This window comes from Polypterus senegalus, chromosome 7, assembly GCF_016835505.1.
Source record: "Polypterus senegalus isolate Bchr_013 chromosome 7, ASM1683550v1, whole genome shotgun sequence".
NCBI lineage: Eukaryota > Metazoa > Chordata > Cladistia > Polypteriformes > Polypteridae > Polypterus > Polypterus senegalus.
This window is the reverse complement of record NC_053160.1, coordinates 166,956,854-166,970,441: the sequence shown is the minus strand read 5'-3', so window position 1 is coordinate 166,970,441 and position 13,588 is coordinate 166,956,854. Positions and strand designations below refer to the sequence as shown.

At 33.0% G+C, this 13,588-nt stretch overlaps 1 protein-coding gene across 7 annotated transcripts in view; it reads left to right on the top strand.

Annotated features, from left to right (window-relative positions):
* LOC120532980 (probable E3 ubiquitin-protein ligase HERC1) overlaps positions 1-13,588 on the top strand; it is a 188,217-nt gene that overhangs the window by 53,695 nt on the left and 120,934 nt on the right. For all 7 annotated transcript variants that reach the window (XM_039759544.1, XM_039759542.1, XM_039759540.1 and 4 more), the window contains 12 exons: positions 2,569-2,740; positions 3,162-3,296; positions 4,280-4,445; positions 4,986-5,111; positions 5,405-5,614; positions 6,128-6,280; positions 6,366-6,498; positions 7,572-7,763; positions 8,052-8,270; positions 8,496-8,669; positions 11,308-11,422; positions 13,229-13,355. In XM_039759544.1, coding sequence (XP_039615478.1) covers positions 2,569-2,740; positions 3,162-3,296; positions 4,280-4,445; positions 4,986-5,111; positions 5,405-5,614; positions 6,128-6,280; positions 6,366-6,498; positions 7,572-7,763; positions 8,052-8,270; positions 8,496-8,669; positions 11,308-11,422; positions 13,229-13,355 — 1,922 coding nt within the window. The remainder of the gene's footprint in view (positions 1-2,568; positions 2,741-3,161; positions 3,297-4,279; positions 4,446-4,985; positions 5,112-5,404; positions 5,615-6,127; positions 6,281-6,365; positions 6,499-7,571; positions 7,764-8,051; positions 8,271-8,495; positions 8,670-11,307; positions 11,423-13,228; positions 13,356-13,588) is intronic.

The window sequence follows — 13,588 nt, the reverse complement described above, 5'->3', positions numbered from 1 at the left end:
CGTCGGCAAAACAAAAACCTCAGAAGAAAGACAGTTACTTAGCCGCTAATGCACAAACAATGTGAGCACATCTTCAAAACGAAACCTCCTAGGAGAGAGATACCCAGAGTAGTTCCTTTCAATTACCTGATATCTCTACATTTCAGTTTTTTTTCTGATGATTTCAATAGTTTGGCTTACACAGCTAGTTTTATATAAACCTCTTGTGAATTGTGATTTTACTACTGGAAAGATAAATAGCATTTCTCCTAACATTACAATAAACTGTTTTTTAAAATCTTTTTTAATCTGTGAGGAACTATCTCTGTTTGCAGTGCAAAAATCATTTATGGCTCTGTTTAAATCATATATGACTGGTACATGGATTTGTTTCACATACGTGATCAATGTAAACAAAAACGTTTATTATTAAAGGAAACATATAAGTTTGTGTATCATCTCTAGTTCTGCGTATGGTGCATTTCTGGAAAATCCAAGCTGTTCTATTAAGCTTTTCTATACTTTCTAATGTGGAGACAGTGAAGAAACTTGGCCCCCACCTCACAGCTATGATGAGTTTCATCAGTATATAAAATAAACCTGCTTAATCCAATTTGTATTCTCTGTGAAATGTATTGATGGGTGATTTGTGCATGATTCCTTCTTGTTGAGTGACTTTTTTTTACTGTATCATGGGGATTTGCGAGTATGAATGAATGATTCTGAACAGCTCAACGAGAGTACTAAAGAGCAAGTTCCGCCTGCCTCCTTTGTTTAAATGTTTAAAGTGTATGTGCAAGTACAGCCTGATTTGTGATTCTTATTCACACTGCTTCTTTTAGTTAGAACTTAAATCATTATTGGCGAACGGGAACTCTCTCATTGATCACTCTCTCGTTCACCTTAGAAGTACAATACAGTAATAACACATTTATATTAGAATGTTTTGTTTGTTTGCAGACCCCCGTGACCCTGTAGTTAGGATGTAGCGGGTTGGATAATGGATGGATGGATGTTTTGTTTGTTTTGTACAATTCATTATAGGAATTATTTTAAGAGGAATATATACAGTAAACATAGTATTAAACTAATGCATTTATGTCCCTTTGTACATTGAACAATTTAATCACCACATACCTGAACTTTATAAAACTATTATTCTAATTTTTAACATTTTTCTGCTTTCAACTTTAGTATAGCATACAGTTTTTATGGCACATTGAATACACCAGGTATATATTATTCACTGATTCTTTGAAGTTTGAACTGAGTCATTGTTCAAGAATGAGTCACACAAGTCTCTTTCATTTGATTTGCAAACGAGTAAGACGATTCTCATTCATTTGGTTCATGAACTGAATTGCTACCCGAGAACGAGTCACATGATTCTCGTTCATTTGATTTGTAATTTAATCATGTGATTTTCATTCATTTGATTCATGAACGGAATCATTACCCATGAAAGAGAAATCATATGATTCTTTTTCATTTAATTTGCAAAGTGAATCACTCAATTATTACCTGATATTGTTTCACACAATTCTTTATGATTCTCAAGCATAGTTTCTTATTTAAATTATTATATAATTTGAAATACCAGCATATATAATTTAACAAATATAAATATTATATTATAATTAAATACATAATTAATTTGGGAATCATTTCGGGAGGCAGCTCCTGAAAGTTTTTTTTTTTTAATTTTGAAATCAAACTAATAAAATGATTTATTTAATTGCATAGTTCAAAAGAATTGAATCAGTAAAGTGAATTGAAATTCCCATAGGTAAAATCGTTCTCTCCCAGTAAAGTACAGTATATAAAACATGTTTATTTATATTCTTGTGGATGTTAATAAAGTTAATCAAGATTCAATTTTCTGTGATACTGAGACGCATGCTTTGCAATGTGGGAGTAGAGCTGCACTCACAAGTAAATAGTAGAGTCTGCAGAGATGTGATATTAATTCATTTGTGCTTTCTCATTCTCTCAGAATTGCAAAAACAAAAAAGGGTGTTTCATTTATAACTAGCTGTCATGTCTAATGCCATTGTGTAGTTAAAATAAACACATATTGTAAGTAGCAAGAGCTCATAGTACATGCTTTAGTTACTATAAGTTAAAACTTTGAAACGTAAGATACGATTGTGTCTTGTGATCAATTTTTTAATGCTCAGAATTGTTAATAATGCTGCTAGTACTGCAAAATTGAATCAGCCCCTACAGTGTTGCTTGTTTTTATTGTAACAGTTTTACTAATTTGTCACTTTGTTTTCTTAATTACCAAGTGAAGGCTGAAAGTGGATTTTGAAAGTGAAGTCTATATAGGACAAAGAGAAAACACATTTACGCCGTGAATATACTTTGAACATAAATAAGGAAGAATACTATCACATTACACATAACATTTTTGATATTTTATTGTTTTGATCCTATAACAATGAAATCTGCCTTTTAAAGTATTGTATTATAGTCCTGTTTTCAAGTCTTTTCTTGTATCTTTTTCTGAAGAGTGTTTGAATAATGTGTTCAGTGTTTTATATTTTAATTTTTTGTGTTGGTAAAATTACTTTTTATTCTTTCTGGCAGAGAATGAAGTGTACGCCTGGGGTAATAATGCAATGGGTCAGTGTGGACAAGGACACACATCCACCCCTATTACAAAGCCGAAGAAGGTTATAGGTTTGGAGGGAACTGCTGTTCAGCAAATAACTGCGGGCACTTCACATAGCTTAGCTTGGACAGCGGTGCCTACAGACAGGTGACAAAATTCTTTTTTTTTTTCTTTCTAAAGTGTTTAACTGCATTTATTTTAATAAGAAGCGATTAAGGATAAAAAAATGAACAGTTGAAGTCAAACATCTCTAATACTCAATAAGTATAACCATTTCATAATTTCATAGTGTCAATAGAGAAAGAGAAACATGAAATATTCATCTTTTATACAGTTTCCTTTTTCTAACAAATACATCAAGAACCTTTAAATATGACCGAAAGGTGCTTAGAGGCTTTGCCTTAAGAAATAACATAAACAAATGCATAAAAATGAATATACGTTATACATGGAGATAAAGCATACAGTTCTAATTGCAAAGATTGTTTGTCACAGACTAAATTTTTCACAAGATTATTACTGTGAAGCTTTATTGGGAATCTTTTGGCTTTCATTTTAATTAATCTAGACAACTGGTGGCTTGGCATCGACCATTCTGCATTGATTTAGAGGAGAGTACTTTTACATACCTTCGTCACTTCCTAGAACAGTATTGTGAAAGGATCGACTCTGATGTGCCACCACATCCATTCACATCTCAAAGGTGCGGTATCCTCATTCCTTATTGCCAAATTATACATTAATAAATATGAATTATAAAATGATATTCATTTATGCAATTTTAACTTTTTTGGTAAGTTACATTTTTTGTTATTGGTCACTAGAAAGTTATTCTCATAAAAAATTGCTCTTGTTGCTGTGAGAGTTTTATACATCATTAACTAAAGATGCCTTTAAGAATAAGATTATCACCTCACTATCCGTTTACTTTTGGAATTTTAAAGTAATGTTTGGGTTGGACAGGAACTCTAAATGGTGATACTGGGATTTTTTTTTTTCATAGTCACATTCATGTGGACTGTGCAACATGTGCCAGTATGTCAAATTGTTTAGTGTTTATATTTGGTTAAGGGGAGGTAAGGGCAAGTTGTTCCCTGATAGTTCAAGAGGCATAATCCAACAGAGAACATTTTTCCTCAAGCTCATTTTAGATTATTTTGTATTACTACCTAATAATGGTAAACATTCAGGAAAAACTCTTTTGCTCTTGGGCAGTGTTTTGCAAATTAACTGTTTTTTTAGTTCATTATAATGCCTGTAAAAAACCTTACCATCTAATCATCAACATTTCAATGGGTACAGTTCCTCATTTAACAAGAGGGCAAAACGGTCTTTCAGTCATTGCACATGATGTACCTGAATTAGCCCTAAGAGCATAAAAATCTTACATTCATTTCGGGGATATGAGTATCTTCCTGTAGCTGTTTTCTAGTGGTAGGCAAACAAAAGCATTTGTATTTGTCTACTCACAGGGTAGCCACCCAGTGCATGCTTATTGTAAACTCATGGTCTGGTTTATCTGATATTGCAGTTTGCTATGTGACAATCTATAAGAGCATGTGCAACACAGAAAAAGACTGTAATTTTTCCTGTAATAGTTTTCATATATGAGAAGCAATTTCACTAAATATTATTCTTACCCAGTAATTAATTAACAGCTTGTGAATTTCATTTTTATTCTTAAAGGGAATATCAGCAGTTTATTCTTCTGTGTCTCAAATTGCTTTCCACTCATCTGTCATTGGCACAAGCTGGTGGAACTGGATCAACTGTACTTGGTGTTCAAGGAAGACCCCTCAGGCATCTGCTCTTTAGACTCATTGACTCGAATGTACCTGATTCCATTCAGCAGGTTTTGTGTCTCTTTAAAAGTGACAAATTTTTTATAACAGTTTATTATAATAAATGAAAATTAACCATACGATAAATATTTTTAAATGTTTTCCATATTCTCAGCCATATAAAATTTTAGACATGGTAATACGGCGCTTATACTCTTAATTACTGGAATTGCATATATTTTATGGTGAACATTTTTTAATAGAAATATTTTAGATTGGTAAACAGTCATGCCAGACACTTCAGACCTTTAATTTTCTTTATTTTGAATTTGACAATGTCATAGGGTGTCTTTAATGTGTATCGTAGTTTTATGCTGTATATTATGATAGACATTTTAGGCATTATTTATTCGTGTTGCCCATTTTTCTAAGTTTATTATGGTATATTGTATTTTTAAATAGTTAAGTGATTGGATAAGCACTAGTATATTACATTCAAATTGTGACATACTATATGAGAAATGTGAAGCTGAAATTTGACCATGGCAATATTTACAGAGATATGTTGTGTATTTAAATGATTTTATGAGCATCAGTTCTATTCTTTGCAGGCACTGATGATTACACTTTCTGCTGGTGCTTCACTGCTGCTGCCTCCACTCAGGGAGCGAACTGAGCTTTTGCACTCACTTCTACCTCAGGGTCCAGAGAGCTGGGATAGCCTTTCCAGGGGGCAGGTAGGAATTTTATTTGTTTACACGCAAAGGGTAGTTATTTCTCCTTGATATTTGTTTTGCTATTGTGTCTTTGAAAGTCCTCTGTGTCATTGATATTAAATACAATATACAAGATACAATATGCAAGTAACACTTTTCTTATAGACAAATACTACTTAAGATAAACAAATGCATTAAATGACTGAAAAAACAGTAAACATTTACATAGATATTGAAAAGTGTAATAATATTTTCAATGCAAAAAAACAGAAGCATTTTTGTGAGCCAGATTTTGCTTGCTTCATTTTTTGTAGAGAATGCAGCTAGACATGGTCCTTAACAGTCTGCAGGAGCAGTCTCATGTTGCGTCTTTACTTGGATACAGTACACCTTCAGAATCAACATCCGGTGCTTCTCATGCTTCTGCAGTGGATCAGCCTTTTGATTGCTCAGGGATCAATAACCACTTTTACTTGTCAGAAGTACTTCTGAAGACTCTTCTGTTAAATATTGGCTTTTACACTGTAAATATTCAAACCCTGCTGTTTTTCTTTTTGCATAAAGTGTTTAATTTCCTACATTATGTTACTGTAGCCATTGATATATCCTTTTATAAAGAATTGGGTTTTGAGCTTTTCTGGATAATAACTTTAATTTATTGGCAACACTAAACATTTTATAGTTTAGATTGAGAAATATTAATTGTGCTGAATACAGACGTCTGAAAGTCTCCTGTTAATAGTGTTATTATATACAATTTTAAGGAATTAAAAAATTATTGTTATGGATTAGTGTACCTTACAAAAAGCTATCAGTTTGTTTTAAACTTTGTGATCAGCAATATGGTTTGTGCATGGAGCATTGCAGCTTGATATGATTAGGTCTTGGTCTAACTTTCAGGGGAATCTCCACCATAGCTCCACCATAGCTCTAGCATTGTGGCTTCATTTTTGTTGCATTTCCTAGAATATTCTGGTGCATGTATTTTATTTTTTAATTTGTACAACTAAATTCTCTTTAAATTACTCATGTGACAGGATCGTGCATTTGGTGAGCTAGAGAAGAACAGTGACAAACAGCAAAATAGCATAGTGCCTACCCAAAGTGATCCACCCACTCACTTTCATCATCTGCTATCTGCCATGCATAGACATCTGCTAGCCCACTGCTACATGAGTTCTGATGCAAAAGTGAGTTACCCTTGCTGTGGTGAATAATGTTTTAATTCAAGAACAATGAAAATATCTTGCTAAGTTTTTGCTCTTTGTTGTGTAGGATCATGGCAGTGTAATGCTACTTCATAAACACCTCTTTCTGTTACTACCTTATGCTGCTGAAACATTTAAGAGGGCAACAATACTGTTAGAGGAGAGTACAACAGATAAGCATGTCATCAAAAAGCTTCATGGTAAGTAATTGAGTTTGTTATATGTATTAGGGGTGACACAAAAATTTCTGTAATTTAAAAAAAAATTATACAGGTTACAGCAATTCCCAGAATTGCGCCAATTACAGAATACTTACCTTCAGATGCAATACACATGTCCCAGTGCTTCTTTCATTCCTGGCAACATTCTTGTGTTACCATCTCTAGAGCTTTCTGAGATTTTTTTATTCCTGGATGTCTAACACAGCAGCAAATTGTCTTCTCTTCTGTCTCAGGAATTTCAGGAATAAAAAGAGTCATAGGGAGCAAGATCTAGAGAATATGGGATATGTATGAAAAACAACCACATTGTTTTTGGTCAAAAACTCTTTGACTGACAATGCACTGCGGGCAGTGTTTCAAAGCTTCTCTGGATACTTTCCTGCAGATGCCTCAGCAGTTCAATGTATTGTTGCTTATTAACAGACCAGTCTATTCATAATGAAACTCTTTATTAACAAGTCTGTTAATGCCAAAAATGCAATTGTCATTGTTTTGGTGTTCAGTATGACCTGGTGTGATTTTTCTGGCCAAAGTCACATGCATGGTTGTAAAATAAATGTCAGAAATAAGGACATGTTTAGCTCGGCACAATGTCACTTGACAGACTGATTAACAAGACTATAGGCATATGATATCCAGTGGCATAGTTGTTAACTACATCCTCCTCTCATGCTATTGACTTAAAGTAATTTTTTCAAATGTTAATCTTGGGCTTTGCTGTCTAAATGTAGGTGGATATGCATTTTTAGATGGATGCAGCAGTTTGTTTTTTCACTCTATGGTCAGATTATAGTTTTTTCTTGGGCCCATACAGAAAGATATTTTAGAGAGTTACGTAATTGGACTCAATTTAAGTACATTATTATCCTGAGTTACACAACTCTAATTCTAGATCATATGATCTTGATCTTGATGTATTTAAAAATCCTGGCAATAGTTCAGAAATACACTGTAGGTTTTCTGTTATGTTTATTGGTCTACTATACTGATACTGATAAATGTAATGTTGAAGAGTACATTTTACCTAATCTTTTATTTATTTATTTTTTTAGCTGTACTGTTTAGCTCTGCAGCAGGAAGCATTTTGTGCCAGATAATATATTCTCTCTTGCTGCTGTCACCAAGCATTACAAGACCATTGCTGCCTCACCTTCTTTCTCTACTGGAACATATTAATGAGCTAAGCTGTTTTTTACCTGATATGGGACTACTAGAAGAGTTTGAACTGGGGCAGACACCTCTGGGTATGGTAAAAGGAATTTCTTATTCTTACTTCTTTAGTAGTGGATGCACATTTCTTTAATATAGTCTTTTTAGTTAGTGAGTAAATCTTTTGGTTTTCAGCACAACTTTTCAGTTTACTGTCTGCTGTAATGTTAGTAGAATTAATTTTTGAGATTTGTTGAAAATGCATAGGTCCCATTCAAGTTTTTTACAAATGCTTAAGTCACATTTATTTTTATGTAACTGTACATATTTTGTAGCATATTTGTTTAAACTACACTTGAATATCTGCTTGTTTATATTTATAGAATCTTCTGGTAACTCTGACACACTAAATGGATTGCTGCCTATGTCTGAGACATGGCATTGGTTGCTTGATTTGGAAAGATCAGTGGCACTTTTAGTTGGACGTTGTTTAGGAGGAATGCTACAAGGTCCTCCACTTTCAGAACAAGAAAAAGCAACAGAGGTCTGGCTGAATAACCCACTTTTACAAAATGGCCTGGAAATGGATGGAGAACAGCTGGGTAGGCAAATACAAGGGTGTTTCAAAGAACATGCATAAAATATTAATTTAATATTTTTGTTGCTAAGATGTTGCCCTCATTAGAGCAAAAGATTATTTTATTCTTTATATAATGGCGTAATCTATTTAACATGCATTAAATTTATATAATGGCGTAATCTATTTAACATGCATTAAATTTATGGACTACTTCCTCTCAAGTTTCACTGGATTAAATTCTTTCTAGGCTCCTTGATGACAAGGCTGATTGAAAAAACACTGTCAAGTGGTGCTGAATCAAAGCCAGTGGATGAGAGTTTGTCTGAGGAAATCTGTGTTCTGGTTGATATAGCACTAGGAATCCATAGGGAGCCAGCACATGGGATCTGGAGGAAGATAAAGGACTATGCTATTAGCAGAGGTATTTTAATAAATAACATTTACTTAAGTAGTCATACAAGATATATGTTTAAGCCTTTCTTCAAACTTTTAGAATTACTCAATCATTAGGAGGATTGAAGTGCAGGTTTTGTCTAGAGACAGAAAGTCTCACACAGTGTGTTGCCTTCCGTGTGCACAGAGTGTGAGAAGATCCAGTTGTCATTGTCTATGTTGAAACAAATGACATACATAAGGGCAGGCTATCAGTTCTGCAATTCAAATTTAAAGAATTTGGTGCCAGGCTCAGAAGCAGAACTGGTAGTCTTCTTTGAAGTTCTGCCTGTGCAAGCATCAGTCCAGGCAAAACTGAGGAGGTTAACTTAACATGAGGCTCAAATCTTGGTGTAGGATATAAATATATACATTTATTGGACAATTTATACATTTATTATGCATTAGGACTCCTTTTGGAACAAATGGGACTTGTACTGCCATGAAGGGGTACATTTGAACTGGAGGGGCACCAATGTGTTGGGGAGGCATATAAGAAAGTTATTTGAGGATTGTTTAAACTAGGGAATTGTCAAGCAGAAAGTTTAAGACAGGACAGTTTTAGACTTGCACACAAAGTGACAAACAATTGTGTAAAAGCAAATATGCATAGTAGCATGAGTTCTAACCCAAAATATAATTGTATAAGTAATATAAGTAACATTAAAAATATCTTGACTTAATGCTTGAAATATCAAATATAAAACAACTGAGTATTTAACTAAATGAAATTATGTTAATATAGCAATAATAAAGATGGGGATGAGTGTAATATAGATGGGTATGCATTTTTTACGAAGGATAGACAGGCAAGAAAAGTAGAGAGGGTTGCTGTTTTAAAACAAAATTTATTCTTCAGTTGGATAATGAGACACATTTTAGTGAGGATGTCTGGAAAAGCATTAGGGAAGGAGGCCTTATTTTAGGAATGTGCTATATAGACTACCTATTGCAGACCTTAATTTTAATGCACAAATTTTTAATAATATTATAAAGGCAAGTTTTCAGTGTGATATTATAATCATTGAGGAGTACAAGAGCAGGAGATGTAATCAGTAACTACTTTTTAGCACAATATATTAAAGCACCGCAGGGGGAAGCCTGTCTTGATTTAGCATTTTATAATAACCAAGATAGAATCCAGGGTTTAGATGTGATTGAACCACTAGAGTCAAGTGGCCATAATTTAATACAATTTTCAGTGTTTTGGAAGAGCATAGATGAGCATAAACAGTTAAGTTTAATTTTTGTAGGGAAGCTTTTGAACAGATGCAGTAAAGTCTACAAGGGATAAATTGGGTTCAGCTTTGAAGTGTAGAAACAGTTAAGGAGTAGTGGAACAGGTTTAAAAATGTTTTACATATATCACAGTTACATTCTAAACTTTGAAATTAGTAGAAAATTAAAGAAAACTCTGCAGTGGGTTTATAAGGAATTAAAAAAATGCTGTAAAAGAAAAAAAAAATCAGCTGTATAAGGTATATAAGTGTGAGAACTCTTAATGAGTCATGGGGCCTGTGACAGCATGAGGGCAACCATTAAGAAGGATATTAGTGAAGCAAAGAGGCAGTTAGAGATGACTATTGTAGATAAGGCAAAGGATGACCCAAAGATATTTTTTCAGTATTTAAATAGTAAAAGGACACTCAAAGATGAGGTGGAGTGTATCAGGATTATTAAAAAGGAATTAAAATATGCAGACATTGAAATAGTAAATGCTTTAAACTTGGCATTTTTCTGAAGTTTTCACAAGTCAGGAAGTGGATAACCTCCCAGCAGTAACAGAAACCACTTAGGAGGTACTGAGGAATTTGGAAATTGTGGAGGGTGAAGTACTGCTCAAATAAAATAATCTGAAATTAAACAAATCCCCAGGATCAGATATTTACCCTTGAATTCTTAAGTAGATTAATTAATACATATATAAACCCTTCATGCATATTTTTAGGAATTCACTACGCACTGGGGAAATTCTGAAGGACTGGAAAATGGCAAATTTTATCCTGTTATATAAAAAGGGTGATCTGGCAGATCCAAGTAATTACAGGCCAGTAAGCTCAAAGTTCACCACAGGTAAATTAATCAAAGGAATTATAAGGATAAGGTTTGAGCAATACATGGCAAGAACAGGAGTTTTACTGAACATTTTTTACTGAAGTGTTCAATCATATCACCTGTTCAACAATGGATCAAGATTATTACTTTAAATTGACTTAAAAAAAAAAACATAGGGGCGCAGTTGGAAATTTGTTAAGGATAAATTTCTTACAAACATTAGAAAGTTTTTCTTCAATCAGAGAACCACAGACACATGGAATAAGTTACCAAATTATGTGGTAGATGGTAAGACTTTAGGGACGTTCAAAACTTGATGTTATTTTGGAGGAATTAAGTAGATTGGACTGGCAAGCTTTGTTGGGCTGAATGGCCTGTTTTTGATTATATTTTTCTAATGTTCTAGTGTAATATTGTAAATTAAAATGCTTTAATAACTATTACTGTGCTCAGTTAACAAGGGACATTTAGAATTACATATTCTGAAGTTTTCTATAGTCACATTTTTACAAAAAAAAAGTTTTTTCTTCTGTGTGATGCAATTCCAACTTTTTAATTTATTTTTTCTTGAGAATGGGAGATTGGAAGTGATGTTAGAGATGTCCAACTGGATTCAGTCACCAGATTTGTGTTAGCTGCTTTGTTGAAGCATTCTGGTTTTAATAAGGAAGCCTACTGGGAAGAAAGGTAAATGCTGGTTTGTCTTTTTTATGTATTAGCATTACAGAAATCCACCTTAAATTTTTTAATTTTAAAGTTCCTAATTAATCATTACATAGTGCTCAGAACAAATGTGTAATGATCTTGCTTCTGCTTCATCTTTCCTGGTTACTTTAAATGCTCATAAAATGCTTTCTGTAAATTACAGCAGCTTTTCAGTTTCAAATCAAATTCCAAAAGGCAGATGTTTAATATTTAAGTAGCTTTCAGGCTTTTATGTGCAAATATTTTTAAATGTGAGTAATAAACAAAATAAAATTAGTTTTGTTTCATTGTCTATATTTAGATCAAGTTTCTAGTATTCTGCTATCCATTTTCTGATACATGTATGCCATTATAGGTTTACATGAACATTGAATCCTCATAGTGGCAATTTTTGGTTTATGGAAAAGCAGTGCAGTTTTTTGTAGTGCTATTTTTTCCAAATTTAAAGGCTGCAGAATATAAAACAGCTTTTTTTTCTTTTACTTGTGCAAAATCTTAACTATACAGCTTCTGACAAGTTTAAATCACAAGTGTCCTATGCAAATGCAAATACTACTCTTGAAGGGTAAATACAAAACATTTGGCAAAAGTCTTACTGAAGTGTCAGATATCAAATATAAATAACATATATTAAGATTAAAAAATTTAATATAAATGGAAAGTGTCAGGCTTAAGTGCCAGTTGTCAGATTTGAATGGAAACATTCAAACTTCATGTGTGCTGCAGTAAGTCTTAGATAGTTTTGAAAAGAATTTCCCATTCATGTTGATGACATCAATTTAATTGCTGTTGACATAAAAAAAATACTCTGACTCTATCATTCAACTATAGTTTTTTTTTAGTAAAAGATATACATTTTTTTCATTACTTAAATTGTGCCCAACATATAACTAGCTAATGTCTAAAAATGTATGATCACTCAAAACACTCTATATATGTCAAATTTGAACAATATGTTCCTGTTCAGAGCAACCAGTTGCATGCATTGGTAAGTCATGCTATTTGTAAGATGTGTTGCATGTGTAATTATGTTTTTTTTCTGCCTGTTTGTTACAGTCAATATTGCCTGGCTTGCATTTGTTGTTTTCTTAGAATGACAGAAAATAACATTCAGTTACCCCATTTGGTAATTGAGAGCAATGACTGGCATTTGATGCCTGAAGTATGATTCACAGTTTCTCTAGTTTTCTTTACTGCTCAAAGTGTAGTGATGAGGTGTCAGCTAACTGCTGTCTACCATGTAAAACCAAACAATCCACAGTAGTTGACCTTGTCAACATCTAGAAACAGTTTCAACCTTCTAACTCCTCATAGTGACTTTTGCCAGTATCAGAAGAGTTAAGATTCAATCAAATTGTAGGTACCATATTTAACACATATACCTGATATTTCCAATTTATATAATATGGCGGATACAATGGGTATTTGTCATTTAAGCTTGACTTTTGCCATTTACATATGACATTTGTCATTTAAATGTGACATTTACAATTTCACTTTAGTTTGTAACATTTAAACGTGATCATTTGCCCTTGGCATTTGTAGTAAAAAAAGATATTTTACTGTTTGCTTCTTTTAAATGTATAAAAAAAGTTAAAAAAAAGATCACATTGTTTTGCAAATTATATTCTTTAGAAAGTATGCCTCTGTAGGATACTTTTCCATTTCAAGCAACACATACTGTACATCTACAGTAATGCAGGGCAAGTTTAGATTCACCAATTAATCTAATTATACAGTACATTGTAGCTTAAACATTTCTGATAGTTTTGAGGCTCTTTCCAATAGGTCTGAACCATCAGAGAAACTCCGTGAAGTCTATCAGATTGTGTACAATGTCCGTACTGCCTTGTTGTCCATTAAAAGCTCAGAAGAAAGCAGCGCTGATGTTCAGACAGTGTCTCAGCCTGTTCAGGTAACCAAGTATATTGGATTTTTTTGACAATATAGAGTCTTCATTTTCTTTACTGACTTTCTTAGAAACCACTAAAGTTTTTTTTAATTCACTGATACAAACATTTGTTATTTTTGGTGAACACAGCAAATGGGTCTTTAGGGCTGCCATCCAAACCAAAAATAGGCAAAGTAACTCCAGGGTAAAATTTAAAATTTATGAAAGCTGTATTGTATAATGTGCTTTGCATTTTT